This window comes from Odocoileus virginianus, chromosome 12, assembly GCF_023699985.2.
Source record: "Odocoileus virginianus isolate 20LAN1187 ecotype Illinois chromosome 12, Ovbor_1.2, whole genome shotgun sequence".
Taxonomy (NCBI): Eukaryota; Metazoa; Chordata; class Mammalia; order Artiodactyla; family Cervidae; genus Odocoileus; species Odocoileus virginianus.
The window spans coordinates 54,106,386-54,126,685 of NC_069685.1; the positions used below are offsets into that span (position 1 = coordinate 54,106,386).

At 57.1% G+C, this 20,300-nt stretch overlaps 1 protein-coding gene across 7 annotated transcripts in view; it reads left to right on the forward strand.

Moving 5' to 3' along the window:
* Positions 1–18,386, forward strand: part of TESC (tescalcin) — a 61,900-nt gene extending 43,514 nt beyond the window's left edge. The window contains exons 3-9 of one of the 7 annotated variants that reach the window (XM_070475311.1): positions 3,401–3,481; positions 10,093–10,232; positions 11,915–11,976; positions 12,086–12,193; positions 15,868–15,915; positions 17,435–17,579; positions 18,135–18,209. In XM_070475311.1, the coding sequence (XP_070331412.1) occupies positions 3,401–3,481; positions 10,093–10,232; positions 11,915–11,976; positions 12,086–12,193; positions 15,868–15,915; positions 17,435–17,560 (565 nt within the window). In that variant the 3' untranslated portion in view covers positions 17,561–17,579; positions 18,135–18,209. The other 6 variants (XM_070475310.1, XM_020878838.2, XM_070475312.1 and 3 more) reach the window with 6 other exon arrangements.
* Positions 18,387–20,300: the final 1,914 nt, after the last annotated feature.

The window sequence follows — 20,300 nt, forward strand, 5'->3', positions numbered from 1 at the left end:
CTGTCCTTCCAGCAGCCCCGGACAAAGCTCCACTGAGAGCCCCTACCTGGGCTCCGCAGGGCAGAGCAGGGTTGTGATGCTCTGCGAGGATCTGCGAACCCGAGTGCCTCGGGACGCTGAAGAGCGAGGACGCTGGAGGAAGGGGCGGGGCCTGGGGCCAATGCCCCGCCCACACACAATGCCCCGCCCACACCGACCCTCCCTTCCGCCCCGCTGTGCATGCTCCAGACGTGCCCTTGCCTCCGGTTGCTTGAGGCCTTGAGGATGTGGTGCTGTGGAAATGCGAGCCCCGTCCCCATGCTCTCGGGCACCTGAAAGCCTCCACCCGTGGAGCCCTCGCTCCTCACAGGACACCGTGCGTGCTGTGTTCCAGACTTCCTCCCAAGCATGCTCACCACAAACCTCTGAGGCTCCTGTGCGCAGAGGAGCAAGCCCGAGCCTCAGAGAAGCCAAGTCGCTGTCCCAGGGGGCAGAGCTGGTAGAACCCCGATGTGATTCAGAGGCTGCGCCCACTTCGTAGATGAGGAGCTGAGGCTGAGGAGGGGTTGACAGTCACCAGGACCGGCCAAGAAAGGTTAGAGAGGGCCTGGGGTCTCGTGCTAACTGGCCACGCCGCAGCTGCTGGCTTCCTCTCCTTTCTCCCCACGTCCCCTCTCACACTCCACATAGTCCCTTTGACTTGAGCTGTTCCCATCCCGGGGGCTCTGGGTTTCCCTACGTTTCCTCCTGTCACTGCATCTCACTCACCGGTGCCGTGCCAGAGCAGTGCGGACTGCCAGGTGTGTGACGAGCCGTGATGGGGACAGTGAGATGATCTTTCACAAGCTGAAACACACCCGTGACCCCAAGCCCAGAGCAAGGGCCGAGCATCCTTGGCCCCAGGCCTCATGCTGTCTCCTAGGGACCAGCCCTGGAGGTAGCTGGCCGTGGACCTGACTCTGAGCTGCACAGGTTGGCGCCTCACTTATTGAGCTCTGCATTGATGAAGCCGTGGTGCAGTGGTTCTTTGCTTTCTAGTTTTTAAAACATATTTTAGGGATGTTTTAAAACAGGCTTGCTCATGCTTGTGCTCAGTCGTGTCTGATCTGCAGCCCCATGGACTGCAACCCGCCAGGCTCCTCTGTCCATGGGGTTTCCCAGGCAAGAATACTGGAGTGGGTTGCCATGCCCTCCTCTGGGATGGGGGAGCGGTCTTCCTGACCCAGGGATTGAACCTGTGCCTCCTGCATTGCAGGCAGATTCTTCAACCACTGAGCCCCCTGGGAAGCCCTTAAAACAGCCTGATTGAGATATAATTCACATGTTACACAATTCATCCACTTAAAGTCTACAGTCCATAAAAGAACATTTTCATCACTACCAAGAGAAACCCTGTGTCAACTCCTAGCTGTCAACTGTCCCCCAGTCCCTGGCACCCACCAGTCTGCTTTCTGTCTCTTTGGATTTGCTTATTCTGGACATCTCATATATTCATACGTAGAATCATACACTGTGTGGCCTTTTGTGTCTGGCTGCTTTCACTTAGCATCTTGCTCTCAAAGTTCATCTCTGTTGTAGCATGGGTCATCACTGCAGTCCTTTTTATGGCTGAATAATATTCCATTGCTGTGGGCCAGCTGCTCTGAGTGGGTTGCCTTCAGAACTGGGCCCTCAGGAATCTGAAATGTTGGCATCCATTGATGCTGGCTCCTGAGTTTGGTCAGATGCTGCAAGCTAATGAAGCTAGGAGTGCTGAGTGGTGGGAAGAGGTGGGAGACAGCTTGGAGAAGGAGAGAACACGGAGGCGTCCGGGCCCCGGGTAGGTCCTGCTTCTCCTGTCTGAGCCTCAGCCTCCCCACCTGTTTGATGGGGGCAGGACAGGGCTCAGCTGTGTTTACAGAACCTTCCAGCTCTGATGATGCGGAATGCTCCTTGTATATGGCACTTCTCCTTCCCAGTGTGGGTTGGTTCTAACTTCAAGTTCTAAATCTGAGGACCCCTGGACATTCTCCATTTAAGTGGCTAATATCCTCCCAGCTTCCCCAAGCTGGGTCTGCCTCCTTATTCCCCGGGATTACCAGCATGTGTCCTGGGTCCCTTCCAAGGCCACTGCCTGTTGAAATCCAGAGCAGAAGAAAAGGCAAGCAGGAAGCAGGTCTGAGAACAAAGGACAGCCTTATGTGGGAAGGTTAGTCAGGTGGGGACTTACCTGACTTCACACCTGCAAACTCACAGCCTCTGGGACCCAGTGACACCTGGCCCCAGCCACAGGGTGGCTGTGTTTAAAATTCACCATCTCATACGAACATTTCTCTCCCTTTAAACAGCTTTACTGAAATAGAATTTGCATATCCTACGATTCACCCACTAAAACGTGCAATGCAATGGCTTTTAGTATGCTTCCAGAGTACTGTATCTATCACCACAGTCAGTTTGACAACGTTTTCATCACCCCCTAAAGAGTCCTCATACCCTCAGTACCATTCCCCAGCGTGGCTCCCAATTCCCCAGCCTCTGGCAACCACTAATATCCTTTCTGTCTCTATGGATTGATTTATTCTGGACTTTTCATATAAATGAAATCATACACTGTGTGGCCCAGCTTATTTCACTTAGCACCGTGTCTACATGGTCCATCTGTATTGTAGCCTGTTGTCTGTATTTCATTCCTTTTAATGGCTGAATGTGCTTAGCCGTTCAGTCGTGTCCGACTCTTTGTGACCCTATGGACTGTAGCCCACCAGGCTTCTCTGTCCATGGGGATTCTCCAGGCAAGAATACTGGCATGGGTTGCCATGCTCTCCTCCATGGGATCTTCCCAACCCAGGGATTGAACCCAGGTCTTCTGCATTGCAGACATTCTTTACCAGCTGAGCTACCCAGGAAGCCCACTTCTATCACTTTTCATGGGCAAATTTCTATGTGGATGAATGTTTTCATTTCTCTGGGGACATATCCAGGTATATACCTAGCAGTGGAATCACTGGGTCATGTGATAACTCCAGGTTTTTAACCTGCTGTGGACACTGTTTTTGAAATCTCCAAGCAAGCAGGTTGCTGCTCTGATTCCAGGACAGCTAACTCAGGGTTTCCCTACCTGGGGTATCTGACTGCTCAGAATGAGATGCAGGTCTTGTGTCACTGCGTCTTTCTGGGGGATCAGCAGGGTGGAGGTCCAGGACATCTATCAGATTCCCAAAGGCGTCTCTGTGCCTCCAGGCCCTCTGTGGTCCCACTGGTCCAAGGGTTAGAGGAGGAGATGTACCAGTGCAGCATATTCCAGTCCTGACTCATGAATTCTGGACCGTTCTCGTAGGGCCGGCTCAGGGTGAAAAACACAACGTGAGGAGTGATGAACATGCTCTCTGACATCATTCTTTTCTCCTTCATTTGCCGGTGTGCCTCCTCCTTGGAAACCCAGGAAGGAGAACTTCAACAATGTCCCTGACCTGGAGCTCAACCCAATCCGGTCCAAAATTGTCCGTGCCTTCTTCGACAACAGGTGGGCCCTTCTCCTGGAATGCTGATGGTGGGTGACTTTGTGGGGAGTGTTTTGTCTTTGTGACCTCTGTCATAACTTGTGTGCTCAAAAGGCATGTGATGGGTAGGAGTTGTGAGCATGGGTCAGAGGTCTAGCAGTTCTGGATTCATGGCTAGGTGACTTGGGACAGCTCATTCAATCTCTCTCGGCCTCTGTATTAGTTAGCTATGGCTGTGTAACAAGTTACCCCCTCCCAAACTTAACAGTTTAAGACAATACATATTTATTAGCTCACCATTTCTATGGATCAGGGATTTGGGTTCTCTGGCTCAGGGAGGGTCAACTGGGGCTGCAGTGACCTGAAGGCATGCCTGGGGGAGACTCTGCTTCTGAGCTCACCCACCTGGATGTTGGCAGCTCATGAACCAATCCCCAGAGCTACCACACCTGGCAGCTGGCTTCCCTCAGAGTAAGACGTTCCAGTAAGAGAGGGAGGGAGGAGAGAGAGACTGGGCACTTGAAATGGAAAACACCATCCATTGGTAACTTCATCTTGCAGATAACATTCCATCACCTTTTCTATATTGTTTTCGTCAGAAGTGAGTCCCTGGGTCTCCCCGCACTTGGAGTCTGGACCTCATGGGGCATGGATACCTGGAGGCAGGCTCACTGGCGCCCTCCTGGAGGCTGCCTCACTTTCCTTATAGATAGAATGACGGTAATAATAGCACCTGCCTTGTGGTGTTGCTGTGAGGCTGTGCTGAGATGATGTGTGTTGAAGAGCCAGAGTATGCTCAGTGCCCTGGCTTACAGATGGGGAAACTGAGGCAGAGAGAAGCACCATGGACAGTGTCCCAAAGCTGTGGCTAAGGCCAGAGCTCATGTCCTCAAATGTCCAGGGTCGTCAGAGTTGAAAGACTCATGGATCAGGAGGGACATCACTGTGTCTGAGGCTTAGTGAAGGGCTAGGGGATGGACATGGGGGGCGGGCATGCCCTCAGCAGGCTGCCAGAGCCTGCGGACAAACACCCTGGTCCCAGGCCTGACACCCTGTGTCTGCAGAGGTCGCTGAGGAGCAGGGGAGCGGGCTAAAGACGAAGGAAGGGAACTGGCGTGTTGAGATCATGTGATAGGTGGGGTCTCCCTGGACGGGCTTCAAGTCGTGCAAGCCTGAACCGCCCAGCTCAGTTCTACCAGGACTGTGGGGCCCTGAGCCAGAAGTGGGACCTCACTGTTCACAAGAGGGGCTGGGAAGTCCTCGGGCTGCCCCGAAAAATACAGCAACCTTCCTCCAGGGCCTGTGGGGTGAGACCTGAGGAGAAAGTGCCCAGGAGTTAGCCAGGCAAAGCAGAGAGAGACCAAAACTGCATGTGCAAAGGCCCTGTGGCATAAAGTCCAGGTATACGAGTGACAGAGAGGGGACTCAGCTGGAACACAGGCTGAGCGTGGTGAGGGGTGTGGGGTGGGCAGAGTGCATCGTGCAGACCCTAGGCCAGCAAGAGGGCTCTTGACTTCAACCCAGGAGCAGCATCAGGGGTTGGGGGCAAAGATAGGCTTTAAGGGGAGTGTGTGGAGCGTGAAGCAGGTTGGCATCTTGCCGTGGTCACTCTGGCTGCCAGTGGGTTGTCAGGGACTGAGGCCAGGGTCCCTCGGGCTGGAGCCGGGACTCCTGAGTGCAGAGGGATGGCAATGGGTGGCTTTGAGATACCTGGGAGGGGGTGACAGAGGGCAGAGGAAAGTGAGGGAGCTGGTACCTGAGGAATCACCCCCAGCAAATTGTCACACGGTCCCTTCAGAGAAGGAGGGTTTGAAGTCACGTGGTCAGTGGTAAAGATAGGAGTAGAATTCAGCACCCCCACCTTCTTTTTAACCCTGGTTCTGCTGGCAGAATCCCAGGGCGAGGCCTGGGTGGGTGGGCAATGAGCAGGATAGGATTGGGGGGCGTTGCTGACGGGCAGTGGAGTGGGGGTGCAGGTGATGTGGCCCCCAACATGGAGACAACATGGCCCTTGGGGTCTAGGGCTGGAGGTGTCAGAGGAAGATGGTGAGGGGTGACCAGAGTGTCGTGGCGGCTGACACGAGAAGGGGGCAGCATGCAGACGTGTGTATCTGTGTGTACACCGGCCCATGGGCACCTGCCTGTGAGGCTTGTTCCTGAAAGACTGGATGAGACCGGGGCAGCTGTGAGGTTCACCGGGCTCCGGGGACCCAGCCTTCTATGGTTGGAGCTGGAGGGGCTGGTGTCTTCCATGGTACCAGATGGGCCAGGATGGGGAGAGGGGCATGCCCCGGAGGTCCTGGTTACCCCGCTGCCCCCAGGCCTGTGGAGCCCACCTGGGGCCAAGGGCTTGGTTCATCTGTCCTCACCGCTGGCCCAGGAGGAGAGTGGCAGGGCTGGAGGGGGACCCGAGGAAACCTCTACTGTCCTGATGGGTGGGGGTGGGGCCGTGGACACCCGGAGGCTGCCTCACTTTGCTCATATACAGCACGATGACAGTAATAACAGCACCTGCCTTATGGGGTTGCTGTGAGGCTGCGCTGAGATGACGTGTGTTCAAGAGCCACGGTATGCTGAGTGTCCGACTCTGCCACCCCATGGGCCGTACCCACCTTCCCCCGCTGCCCCCCAGGCTCCTCTGTCCATGGGATTATCCAGGCAGGGATACTGGAGTGGGTTGCCATTTCATTCTCCAAATCTTCCCAACCCAGGAACTGAACCCAAGTCTCCCACATTGCAGGTGGATTCTTTACCATCTGAGCCACCGGGGAAGCTGTTTCTTAAAGCAAGGCTGGCCGGAGGTCACTTGGCCCTCCGCTGTCCCCTGGGGAACTGGGAACAGGCTCCAGGAGTTGTGCTTTCAGGTGAGGGTGGAACTTGGGTGTGGAACAGGCTGCTCTCTGGGACTGATACGCTGAATGCCAAGGGGACTGGGCCTGGGCAGGAGCTGGAGTGGAAACCTCCCTCTGGCCAGAGGCCAGGCAGGCGCGGCCCTGAATCCACAGTCAGAGGCGGGAGAGACACCCGCCTTGCTTGGAGTGCCCAACGTAAGGACAGAGCCCTGAGCGCGGGCGCAGGCAGGTGCCTCCCGAGGGATGGAGGGAAGCCCTCAGTCAGTCAAGGAGTGTTGAGTGTCTGCAAGGTGGACATTGAAACAGGCTTTCAGGCCCCTAATGAGGGGTGTGTGGTGGGAAATGGGGTCAGAGGCTGGGCTGAGACCTGGGAGACCAGGTGGAGGCTTGTGGTGGGGGGAGTCACCCCAAGAGCTGGAGAAGCTTCCAGAGAGCATTGAGCAAGGGAGTGACAGACATATGCTTTTTTAAAATATTTATTTATTTGGTTGCATTGGGTCTTAGTTGCAGCATGTGGGATCTAGTTCCCTGACCTGGGAGGGAACCCGGGCCCCCTGCACTGGGAGTGCAGAGTCTTAGCCACTGGACCACCAGGGAAGTCTCTGACTTTCTTTTTGCAGAGCTCCTTCTGGCCTCTGCTCATTGGGATGGTGGAGGCTGGACCAGGCTGTCCTAGGAGAGAAGAGGATCAGATATGATAGAGAGGGAGTCGAGGGGTCCCTAAGCCTGCAGTGCGGGCGGCTCACGAGACACCTGCTCTAGGGAATGACCATCGGAAGACAATGCAGGATGGTGAGCAGGAGACAGGGAGGACAGTGGCCCATAGCGGGAGGTGAGAGCCCACTCCCACCCCCATCCCCCCTTGGGTTCTGGGACCTCAGCCTTGGGCACCTGCTTAGAGACACGGTCTGGAGAAAGGGAGGCCCCTTGTGAGTTGGTGGACTGCCCAGAGGTCACCAAGAAGAGGATTGAAGAAAGGCTTCCCCAGCCAGGACCTGGAGCAGCTCAGCGCCTGTGCGTCCTTTACGTTTCTGTCCTGTAAGCTCTGCCAAGGAGTGCAGGAGGAGTCAGAGGACAGGCTGGAGGCGGGATTTTCCTTTCAAAAAGTACCAGCGTCTGCCTTGCATCCTAAGACGTTTTGGGAACAAGACAGTGAAGCAGAAAGCTGGCTAGAAGGCAGTTTGAGCCAGGTCTGTCCCCACCTCCATGGGCTCTGGTCCTCAGAGTCATTGGAGAGTTAAGGAAGTGAAAATACTGCACTCAATCGGGCTTTCTTGCAAAAAGAGTGCTGTGATGCAGGGCTGCGGATTTGGATGTAGCCCCCATTCTTTTAGGGTTTCCCAGGTGGCACTAGTGGTAAAGAACCCGCCTGCCAATGCAGGTGACTTGGGAGACGTAAGTTAGGTTCCCTACGTTGGGAAGATCCCCTGGAGGAGGGTATGGCAACCGGCTCCAGTATTCTTGCCTAGAGAATCCCATGGACAGAGGAGCATGGTGGGCTACAGTCTATAGGGTCTCATAGAGTGGGACACAACTGAAGCGACTTAGCGCACACACCCATTCTTCTATCCACTGACCCTAGCCTTGGGGGTGCCCCACTGTGGAAACTGGAGTGGAGTACAGGTCGGCCTGGCTCCAGGGGCTGTGTCTGGGTTTCCTCAGCCTCTGCCCTCTGGTCGCCTTGAGAGACCAGGATGCTGGCCCACATGGACCTCCCGGGGACATTAGGATGGGAAGGAACCCCCTGCCCCTGAACTGGGTCCTGATGCCGAAGCAGCCAGGTCACAGCCTTCCCTGAGAAGAGACACACATGGCCTGCCTGCCCCGGGGCCCATCACATGTCCCGGAGCTCATCTCCATCCCTCTCCCTGCAGCCGGAACCCCCTGAGAAGGAGGTGTAAACTAACCCACTGAACCATGCCTCCTAGAAGCCTGATGACTCCTGGGGCTGTTTTTACACCTTGTAAGTCTGGTCTATGCCCCTGACAGCAGGAACTCTGAGGTTATTAAAAATCTGTCTAGAGGAACAGTGGGAAACCTTTGTAAGAGATGATTTCAGAGAAAATTGAAATTAAAAAAAAAAAAACTGCACACACTCAAAGCCTAGGCTTACTGAGTCCTGGGGAGATCCCCTCTCATCTCTCCAGTTTGTTTCACAATCCACCTTTCATGATCCAGGCTCGGGAGCCACTTCTTTCTGGAAAATCTCCTGGAATGGAAGCTTGGGGATAGTGAGATCTCTAAACTGTGGAGTGTGGTGCACGCTGCAGGGGCAGGAGTTGAAAGGGAGCAACTGGGCCAATGCTTCCCCAGTGGCGCAGCGGTAAATAACCTGTCTTCCAATGCAGGAGATGCAGGTTCCATCCCCAGGATGGGAAGATCCCCTGGAGAAGGAAATGGCAACCCACTCCAGTATTCTTGCCTGGGAAATCCCATGGGAAGAAGAACCTGGCGAGCTATAGTCTGTGGGGATCACAGAGAGTCAGATACAAGTAGAAACAAAACCACAACAGATAGGCCCCTGGAGAGAGAACCTTGAACGTGTTTCTTTAAGCTGAGATGTGGTCCTGACCCCAGGAGGCACCCAAGTGCATTTGAGAAGCACCATCATCCCAGGCCAGCTGAGAACTCTCCCTTTGCAAGGAGGCACAGGGAGGGTAGGGGGACCATCAGACAGATGGCGACCTGCCCCAGTAGAAGTCGATCAGCGGTGAGAGTAGGGCAGCGGTGGGTCAGGAGCCCGTGTTTGGTTGGAGTCGGCTCCAGGCTGACTCTTTCCCAACCCCTCTGCCAGGACCTGCACTTGGTGGTTTGTCAGTGCCCTCGCATGCATTTGCTGGGTACCCACAGTGTGCTCGGCAGGAGACGGACCCAGCCTTGGGTTCGCTCCCGCCTGGAACTCAAGCCCTTTCCCACCCCTTTGGAAAAGCACATCCGCAGGGACATCTCAAACCTGCCCTCATCTGTTCGAAAACCTGCAGTTCATTGGTGCACTTCACACTTTGGTAGGAAACGGATTACTCAGAACTGCCTGCCCACAGATCACTGTGCCCGAGTTTCAGACGGCTGACAGAGAGCAGGAACTGGCAAACTTTCTCTAAAAGGCCAGAGAGTAAATATTTTAGGCTTCGCAGGCCACGTCGTCTCTGTTGCAACTGTTCAGCTCTGCCTTTGTAGCCTGAAAGCAGCCTCGGATACCATGTAAATGAGCAGGCGTGGCCGTGTGCCAATAAAACTTTATTTCTGGACGCTCAGATTTGAATTTCATGTAATTTTCACTTCTCATGTGATGCTATTCTTTTTTATCCCCCTTAACATTTTTTTTCACCCATATCAAAACATACAAACCCTTCTTAGCTCATGGGCTATAAAAAAGCAGGCGGCAGGCAGGGTTTGGCCCCTGGGCTGCAGTTTGTGACCCCCTGACCCTTTCAATCTAAAGGGAAGGGTCAGGAGACGTACCTGGTGGATTACCGCCCACCTCTGTCCCCCGTGCATGCCTGGCAGCCCCCCGCCCCAGCAGAGGTGCAGCTGCCTGTGTCTGCCCCAGGCCCCCAGATGGTGGTTTCTGGGTGGAGGAGTGCAGCACAGGGCTGGACTAACCCCTAGGGGGGCCCCGGTACCCCCACGAGCTGGTCGCTGAGTAGCAGAACCCAAGGCTGGGATAGCCACTGTAGGTGAAGCGAGTGCCTGGAGGGGCCGGGTTCTCTGGGGCTGTGGGCGGCACTGAGATGAGGTTCTGTTTTGAATGAATTTCCGACACCCCTTCGTTGCTCCCGCAGGAACCTGCGCAAGGGATCCAGTGGCCTGGCTGACGAGATCAACTTCGAGGACTTTCTGACCATCATGTCCTACTTCCGGCCCATTGACACCACCATGGATGAGGAGCAGGTGCAGCTGTGCCGGAAAGAGAAGCTGAGATGTGGGTGTCCCCGAGGCCTGCTGTGCCCCTGCGGGGGGTGGAGAGGGTCAGGGAGCCCCAACTCTGGGCCTTGGGGAGGGGCGTTTCACAGCATAGAGGGTGCTCCCTCTCCTAGGCTGCTCTGAGACAGCCTCCTTGTTGACACTCCTCAGCAGCTGGTGATTTTCTGGAAATAGAAGGGTCTGTCGGTGATGGGAAATTGGTTTGGACAGACCTGGTTCAATCCAGCCCTTCCACCAAGCAGCTGTTGACCTTGAACCTGATGCTGGGAACAAGGGCTGGACACGTGCGTGGTTCTGAGGCTGGATGAGACCTCACGGGTGCTTTCATCCCTTGCCCTGGTCCACAGCCCGCCACCAGACTCAGCTTCACGGGACGGCCTCCGCGGGCCCATGCCCCCCACCCTCGGGGCCTCTCCGGCCCTGGGTCTGAGTTTAGGGCGAGCAGCACCCCTCCCTCCCTGTGCACTTTCCCAGGACTCCAGCATCCTTCTGCACCCTGCCCCCGAGGCAGCAGCGTCTGCAGGGAAATATAAACAGGGCCCGGGCTATACTTAGCTCAGGATGTGTCCTGAGGACTGCTGGGGGCTGGGGGATGGCGCCTGGTGTCAGCCCAGCTTCCAGATGGTTCCAAGGGCCAGGTCAGGGGTCATGGGGCCTTCGGGATGGGACAGACTCTGGTTCAAACCCCTGGCTGCCCCTCTGTTAATGAAGTGAAGTGAAAATCACTCAGTCGTGTCCCAACTCTTTGCAACCCCATGGACTATAGCCCGCCAGGCTCCTCTGTCCATGAAATTCTCCAGGCAAGAATACTGGAGTGGGTAGGCCCTTCCTTTCTCCAGGGGATCTTCCCAACCCAAGGATCGAACCCAGGTCTCCTGCATGGCAGGCGGATTCTTTACCGTCTGAGCCACCAAGGAAGCCACCGTTAATAGGGCAGCTGTGGGCAAATGCCTTCGCTTCTCTGAGCTTTTCAGCCCTGTCTGTGACACGGGCTCGGGGCAGGGTCGTGTGAGGATGAGGGGCAGAGATGTTTGCAGAGCGCCAGGCAGGGTAAATGTCAGGACCGAGGCCTTCATGAGCTTGAGGCTCCCTGAGGCTGAGCCAGGGGTAGAGAGGTCACCCCCGCTTCAGCTCCTGGCTCTGCTGGGATGCAGGCTGCTGAGTCATGTCAGTAAAGGGACCAGGTGACCTCACTGAGACAGAAGCAAGCCGAACAGGTGTGAATGCCCCTCGGGGGCCAGCTTGGATCAGCCAGGGCGGGAGGGAAGCAGCGGGGTCCATGACCTGCCCCAAGCCCAGGATGGCAGCCGCCTTCTTGGGTCTGTCAGGAGTGACACCTTGAAGTCACGCTGAGCTGACTTCCTCTTGATGAGACTGTCGCGTGATCCGCCGGCCTTGGCTCACCTGACACCACCACAGAGGCGGAGGTGTAGTGACTCCCATTTTACAGATGGGAAAGCTGAGGCTCAGAGAAGTGAGGTCGCTTGCCCAAGGTCACCCACCAGAAGTGGTCCGTCTGGCCCCACGCCCTTTGCCCTTGCCCCCTACGGCTTTGGCATTCGGGTTGCATTGCTGGGGGTGCTTTGCTCAGTTTGAGGGAGGGGGAGGTTGGGGGAGCGGGGAACCCAGGGCTCCCTTCTCATCCTCGCCTGACTCATTCTCTCTCCCCGCCGCCCCCAGTTCTGTTCCACATGTACGACTCGGACAGCGACGGCCGCATCACCCTGGAAGAGTATCGAAATGTAAAGTATGCTCCCGCGCCCACCCGGCGGGCCCCGGCGCCCCCCACACACCGCGCTCAGCGGCCTGCCCTGAGGCCCGAGCTCACGGTGTGTCTGCCCCGCCCGGCAGGTGGTAGAGGAGCTGCTGTCGGGGAACCCGCACATTGAGAAGGAGTCGGCGCGCTCCATCGCCGACGGCGCCATGATGGAGGCGGCCAGCGTCTGCGTGGGGCAGATGGTGAGGGCCCGGGGCCCATGTCCCCACCCTCCACTCTCCGCCCGCCGAGCCCTGCCCACTCTGAGTCTGTGCTGCTGGAAGGCCTGGAGGGCAGAGACCACCCGTGGCCTGCTCGCCACTCCAACCGGGCCTGGCGCAGAGCTCTGCTCAGAAACTTCACTGCTTTCCTGTCCCACCAGAAAACTAAATCTGAGGTCCCAGTCCTGGGGACCTCGGGGGGTCGGGCCAGGCAGGGGAGGCTGGGCTTGGGGGCACACAGACCCTACTGGATAGCCTCCCTGGGCCCACGGTAGCACCTGGCACAGAGCCAGGCCCGGTGGGTGTACCGCATGGGCTCACATTAACTTTATTCTTAATGAGGCGATTTGTGGCCTGGAGGGCAGGGGTCTCCTGAGGGCCCACGATCTGGCGTCCAGGGAGGAGCTGGGAGCCGCGGGGGTGACGTGTAGATGAGACGGGTTCGGCCATAGGGGCGTGTGGCTGACGAGGGTGGGAGGCCTCCTGCTGGTGTCAGCAGTGGTGAGTCATTTCTCAGACCCGGGCTCTCAGGCCTGGGGTTTCTCCGCCCGGCGCTGTTGACACAGGGCCCTCTGGGGTTGCAGAGTGTTGAGCAGCGTCCCTGGCTTCTACCTACTGGATGCCAGCCACACCCTCCAAGTCATGACAGCCAAACGTGTCTCCAGACACAGCTGCTGTCCCTGGGTGGGTGGGGGGTGGGGGGTGTGAAGTCACCCCCGGTGCAGAATAGATGGAGCAGAGGGCACAGGGATGGATGGCCAGTGGACCAGCGCGTCCTGTGAGCGGCCACTGCCGGCGTTCACAGGCTCGGATGGTGCTGTTGCGGGGAGAGGGCGTTGCAGATTCCCTTGGGAGGTTCCAGGCAACCAGGCACCCCCCAGGGTCCTCCGAAGGGTGAGCGCAGGCACCGTGCTAGGTTCTCCATGGGCATCACTTCATGGATTTGTAGCCTTGTTTCACTGGTTCCAAGTGAACCAAGGCTCAGAGACATGGGAGTCTTCTGGGCTTCCCGGACAGTGACCTTGGACTCGGTCATACAGGGGCTCTGAGCCCGGGGGGGCTGTGTGGGCAGGCACGTGACCACCTCCATGATGAGGTGTTCACCTCATCATGTTCCTTGTTCCTTGTGGCGGGTCTCAGGTGGTCCCCCGGAGACCACCCCCTCTGGCTCCTGTGTATTCACCATGGCTGCCGTCCCAGACACCACCGCGGCGTTGGGGTCACCCCAGCCCAGGTGGAGGGGTGTTTTTTCCTGCTGGAACATGCTGTTTGTGCCCAGGCCCGTTGTCTGGAGATGGCGGGCCTGGGCCTGCCCCCAGGAGCAAGGGGCTGTGGTCACTTTATTGACCTGCGTTTTATTTGTCTGCTTCAGGGGCCCTAGGGAGGCTTCTGGGTTTGGTGAACTCACCCTCCTCAGCAGATTAAGCTGCTGCAGAAAGGGCTGGCGGCCTCGTTGGGGAGTGCGGGGATCCCCGGCCGGGCTGCGCGAGCCGAATCCCCACTTGATTTAATTACACTCTCCTCCGATAAATTGCTCCCTGTCGTACTCTAGTTTCAATTGGCGAGTTTTCTTAATTTGCTGTCGTGAAATCGCTGGCAGCTGGCAGCTGCTGATCTGCATAGAATCCACGCATCCTTGGAGCCCGTGCCAGCTTCCCAGGGTGGGTATCCCGCCACCGTGGGCATCATCTTCCTTAACTTACCACTCTTCTGTGTGCTCGTAAAATATTTCTCTTGTGATCATCGACCAGATAAACACAGAGGCGAGGGGCGACCACGTCCTTTCATACTGTGTGGCCTCTGAGGACACCTGACGTTTCTGCCAAAGACAGACGAGGCATTGCCCACCGTCGTGGACTTCCAGGGCCGGCTGTCCACTGCGGTTGGGATCTTTCCAGGGTGCGTCTCTGGGAAGCCTTCCTGTGGCTGGAGGGCGGGCCGGCTTTCCTGGGGTCTCGGCCCCGGTGCTGCCCCGAGTCCCCGGCCCCTCCGCCTGCCTTGCTTCCACCGGGCACCACCCTCCAGGCTGGGTCTCGGGCCCGCGGGGCCTCGTCTATAGTTCACTCCCCTTGGCTGCCCCCAGGGACCTGGGGTGGGCGGCAGGCAGAGGGCAGCGCTGCTTCTGTCTGTTGACGCTGGTCACGAAGAGCAGGCAGCCGTGGGGACAGGACTGGTCCAGGCCTTCTAAGAATCTGGCGTTTTTCATAAAATTAAAAGGTATATCCCAAATTAGATTAAGAGCAAAGCCCACTTGAGGGGGCTGTTGGGAGATTCACATCAGCTCACGGTAATCACGCTGGTGAAACACTGGTAGCAGACACACGGAGAGTGCCTGCTGCTGTCTTCTTCCTTCTTTTTTTAAATGAATTGTTTGCGTGTTTATTTTTAGCTGCGCTGGGTCTTCGCTGCTGCACGCGGGCTTTCTCTAGCTGCGGCGAGCAAGAGTTACTCTCTGGTTGCGGTGTGCTGGCTTCTCACTTGTGGTGGCTTCTCTTCTCGGGGCTCTAGAGCACTGGCTCGGTCATCGTGATGCATGGGCTTAGTTGCTCTGTGGCACGTGGGCTCTTCCTGGGCCAGGGATCGAACTGGTGTCCCCTGCATTGCAAGGTGACTCTTAACCACTGGGCCACCAGGGAAGTCCCTGGTGTTTTAACTACGCGTCAGAACGAATCTCAGAGCGGTGCATAAAGAGAAGTGTCTCTCTCCTGGTCCTCCTCCCTAAAGAGACCTGCCTTTGATGGGTTTTTCCTGACACAGATCAATGCACACACTGGGTCTTCTAGTTCTGAGTCACACAACACGGCATTCAAGTCCCCCGGCTTTCTCGTCCCCGTGCTGACCCCTCACGTCCCTGGGGCAGGAGGCAGCCATCTGTGGTGTAGGGAACAGCCTGCAAACGTCTTTCTGCTCCTTGTTTGTTTTTTTTTCCCCACCGGGTACGTATTTTGGAGCCTGTTCCCTATTAGCCCATCTGGGATCGACCCCTTCGTGGTAATCCAGAGCCTGGACGACCACGCTTTCTTTGGCTGGTCTCGTGTTGACAGGCGGTGGGATGTCCGCCCGGTTGTCATGGGCACGGAGGGCGCTGTGGACGGGGGGCCGTGGGGACTTAGTCGTAACGGCATCAGGGCCAGGAGCCTCGCTTATCATGTTGTGCGTCCCCATGTGCACAGGTGACCCCGCAGGAGGGGAGGCTCCTGGACCCCATGCCATCAGGCTGACTCACGGGCGAGAGGGGTGGGCCGTGCTGGCTGGCCCTTCATTCCCTTGGCCCTTTCCCCAGTGTCTGGAGCACCGGTCAGCCCAGAGCTGCTCTCAGCCAAGCCTGGTTTGAGAAGGCAGGACGGAGAAATGACACGGAGTGTCTGTTGGTGGCCGCCCCAGCCTCTGTGCCCACCCCACCCCCCTTCTTTTCCCATCCTTGTTGGTCCTGTCCTCCCCAGGGACATAGGTAGGGGGTGGGCCTGCACCAGCTTCCACCCCGCCATCAAGGGGATGCCGGAGTTCAAGGTGACTGGCCCCGAGCTAGAGCCGAACAGTCCAGAATGTTCTCGTGGTCCTACCTACATGCCCCACCCCCCCTTTCTGTGTCAGAGGGTGAAAGTGGAGGGTCTCTGGGCAGAAACCACTTACTGCGCCCCGTTCTCTGTCCCCAGGAGCCTGATCAGGTGTATGAGGGGATAACCTTCGATGACTTCCTAAAGGTGGGTGCCTGTGAATTGGGGGTGGACATGGGGGCTGCACTGGGGGCTTGCGGGGGACCCTGCTGGTCAGGAAGAGATGGGCGTCTCAAGGGAACAGGGTCTAGCCTGAGTTGTGGCCTTTACAGTGGTTTAAACTGGTTTTACTTATGTTTATTTAAAGGGTGATGATAGTCACAGACAGTCAAAACAACTTAGCAAGTACGAAAGGGCCTCTGAGGAAGGCTCCGTTTTTCTCCCTATTAAGTTCTTGGTCCCCTTTCTCAGAAGCACCCTGTTGACAGTTGGAACCAGGGTCTGGAATGTTCCACGCCTGTGAGCCCAGCTCTTCTCAGCACGCACTGGTACTGCCCACGTGCGGCCCTACTGCCCTCCTGGGCCTCACAGACAGTGCTGTGTGCCCAGCTGCCCACCTTCCACCCTGGTTAGTGGACGTTCAGGCCTCGCCCAGCCTTCATGGCTGCAAACGTGCCTGCACACTGGGAATCTGGATGCTCTGATTGGCGAGGAGTCAAGCCAGCCGGTGCTCTGCCCACTCTTTGGCCCTGAGCATCCCAACAGCGGTGCCCCCGCACTCCTTCAAGGAGCTGAGGAAGATGGGAGGTTAGGGCAATGATAGCCAGGGGCTCCTGGGCCAGCTGCCAGCACTCCCAGGCGGCCCTTTGGGAACAGGCCTGTGCCCAGGACGGGGCTGGGAACCCCCACCCTATGGCTGAAGCTCTAGGAAGCCGAGGGGCAGCCTGTCCGAGGGGCTCCCCTGAAGTCTGTGCCGCCAACTTGGCCGGTCATGGCAAGAGGAGAGGGACATGAGGAGGGGTGTGGGTGGTACAGACCCGGCCTGAAGGAGAGACGGGAAGGGCCTGCTGAGCTGGAGGAGGTCAGCCTCCCTCTCAGACGTGCCCTGCCCATTCCCCCAGGGCAGGTGGACGGGCAGAAGTTGAGCTGGCATTTGGGCCATGGGTGACCCATGTGGAAAGGTGGTAACACCCAAGCAAGAACCAGAGTGAGTGGTGAGAAGACAGGGAGGCCGAGGGGAGGTTAGGGCGGAAGGATGCTGCTTTAAGCCAGAAGACGAGATGAAATCCTTTTTGGCCTCAGAAAACCAGCAGTCTGTTCCCAGCCCTGCCCCACCCGCCTCCAGGGCCCCAAGTCCGTGGCCGCTGGGCTTTTCCCGATCAGCCGGCTGCTCCCGTTCTCCGAGTACCCCCCCCCCCCCCCACGACCCTCTCATCACCTTGGCATTTAGCAGAAACCACCCTGCGCATCCAGACCTCTCTTCCTGGGAACACCCTGCCCACCTAACAAGGAAAGCGCCTGGGACTGTGGGCACGTGACGATGGCCAAAAGTGCCGAGGCCTCCCTGTGGCTTGGGTGCCCACAGGACTGTGCGTGCCCGAGCCTTGCGGCTGTCCCTGGAGATGTTGAGGGCGACACTGTGAGAGTCTGAAGTTCTTACATAATCAGGGAGACGGTGACCAGTCACCGCCATCACACCCCTTAGTTCCTGTCCGCATCCTTCCAGCTATCTCACCATCCGTGGTCCTCTTGGGCCCGAGTGGCCGAGGAGCAGGAGTCCTGGGCGCTGGAGCTCGTAGTGTGGCATTGGGTCTGGTGGCCTGAGTGTCCGCTAGGGCCCTGGCCAGGATAGACCCTGATGGCCGTGCCAGGTATGTGGTGACAGACGTGGTCTTTGGCAGAAACCACCTTTCCTGGGCAGGAGTTTATCTTTCTGGAACACGGTGACCTATCCTTGGGAGGTTATAAAGACCTAACTGTCGCGACCTTTGAATGAATGATGATGGCTTGATGAGATCTTACAGTTGCACAGCCCTTAACAGTTTACAAGCCGCTTCCGTGCAGGACTCCACGGGAGCCCCCACCACGGAGTGGGCAGCACAGGTGGTGGTCTCCAGGTCTTTCTGGTGCAAAGGAGGTTTAACGGGCTCAGGAATTTGCATGAAAATCATGGAGCCTGAGGTGGTGGTGGGTGGCTCGAGTGACTTCAGCTAGGAGCTTGGATTCAGCACTTAAATAATAACTTGCTGTGACAGTCCAGAAAGAATCTGAATGTCAGAGCCCAGTTAACCAGCAGAGGCAGATGGAAGAGGTTCCGCGCTTCACTCTGGATCTCACCTGCGGGGCATCGCGGTGGGCGGGCACTGAGTGGCCGGGGGTCTTGAGGGGCGGGGATGCCCACTCATGCTGCTCTGTCCGTGCTCCAGATCTGGCAGGGCATCGACATCGAGACCAAGATGCACGTCCGCTTCCTTAACATGGAGACCATCGCCCTGTGCCACTGACCGCCCGCCCCCACGGAGCGTCCGCACTGGGACCTGGGCTGCACGGGGGGCCCGATTGCTGCAGCCCTTATTGTAAATAGCCGACACGCCTCGCTCGTCTCGTTTTCCTGCAGGTTATGGTGTGTGGGACTTTGCTGTTTTTATCTCTAATAAAAAAGGAAAAGGGTTTGGTAATGAGCGTGGCTCCTGTCTGTTTCCCACGTCCACGCAGGCGACCTGGCCATCTGGCGGCCCAGAGGTTGACCACAAGGAGCAAGCAGTAGCAGCTAGGTTGCTCAATCTCAAAGGCTGGTTTGCAGGGGAATTTTTTTCCTCCCTTCCTGTCTGGTGTATTTGGGGTTAACAGGTTGCTGTTTTCCCGACACCAAGTGCTGGGAACTCATCTGCCTCCTCAGTCTTCAGCTCCTCCGTGGGGGCTGGGAGGGTCAGGAGGATTCCTGGGTGTCATGACCCAATATTCAGACCCAAGGAGAAGACCTGAGCAGGCCCAGCCAAGGGGACCACCTAAGCTCACCCCGTGGTGCTGGAGGGGGTGCAGCCTGAGGACAGGGGTAGCCACACGGCATGTACCCCGTGGTCCCCAGCACAGCAGCAGCTGAGGAGGCCACCGGCCCAGGTAAGCATCTCCCACACCTCCGGTTGTCACCTGCTGGCAGTGGAGGGTGAGGCAAGGGGGAAACACAGTCGTTCAGCTGGCGCGGTGGCTGTGGCCAGTGAGTCAGCATAGGGCTGGCCTTCGGTGGTGCCCTGGGGACCTGCTGACTCACTCGGGCAGCACTGTGGTCTCTGGTCACGTTCCACTTCCTGGTGGTCCCTGTCAGTGACACCTACTGGAAGATACCTTCCTAGCCTTCTAGGAAAGCTCCCCTGATCATTGGTTACTGCTATTTTTCTTTGTGCTCTTAAATTTGCAATTCAGTTTTGGTATTAAGCATCTTTTATCTATCTTACACTCACATGTTAGGGTTCAGAACATAACAGGCATGCCCCGGAGCCTTCATCCAACGCCCAGCGCCCGGGTCTACATGCCCCCGGAGCTGTGTCGGGTGAACACAAGCAGATGTGTTGCTTAGGACGAGGTGCATGTTGGTATTTTGAAGCCAAAACAGGGCCACGAAGCAATGAAGGGAAGCGTAACCACCTAGCACAGAGTTGAGGAGCCTGTGTCTGAGGGCGGCGGTGGAGCTGGGAAGCCCTCCTTATTCAGTGAGTGCTGACATGGGCATTCCAATCCTGGGGAGCGCATGGCGGGGCCAGCTGGGACCTCTGACCCCGGCAGGGCCTGAGGAACGCCGGCTCCATGGACCTCGATGCACAGACCGGCAGCCGGGACGGCACCACCCCATCTCCATCTCTGGTGAGTCGAGAGCTGTGTGGAGTCACTTTTGGACCTCTGCTACTTTTTGTAATTTTTATTGATTTTTGGTTTTTTAATGAAGTATAGTTGATTTACAAATTGTGCTAATTTCTGCTGTATAGCAAAGTGATTCAGTTAGACGTACATACGTACATCCTTTTTGTATATTCCTTCCCACTATGGTTTTTCCCAGGAGACTGGATGTTGTTCCCAGTGCCATACTTTTGGATTTGCTTACTTAGTGCTGAATTCCACAAATGTTTTGACATTTTAGGAGCAAAGATCAAGGCCTCTGCTTCTTACCCTCCCGGTGCCAGCATTTGTGTGGGAGACTGGGGTGTGACTGCCCCGACCCCTGACTCCAACACCCCCTCCCCCCTCCCCCTGTTGCTGGGATCTGGCTGCCAGCAGAAGGAATTTAGAAAGACCTGCAGTTGGGAGAGCTGGTCCCGGGTAAGTGCTAGTTAGCGCTCATCCAGGACAGGTCTCCAGTGAGACGCCCGCAGCCTGGCCGAAGCATGCATGCCCCTAGGCCCCGCTGAGTCCTTCCCCACCTAGCACGAATACCAGGGGCCCGCGGAGTCTCTGAGCAGCAGGCCTGCTGGTGTGGCCAGTGAGGGCTGGATTTTCTGGGATTCTCCATTTGCTTCAGTCGTCATCTTCTCAACAGAGGCAGTTCATGAATGTGGTGTTTTTGTAAACAACAGACCTTCCACCTGCCCAGCCTGCAT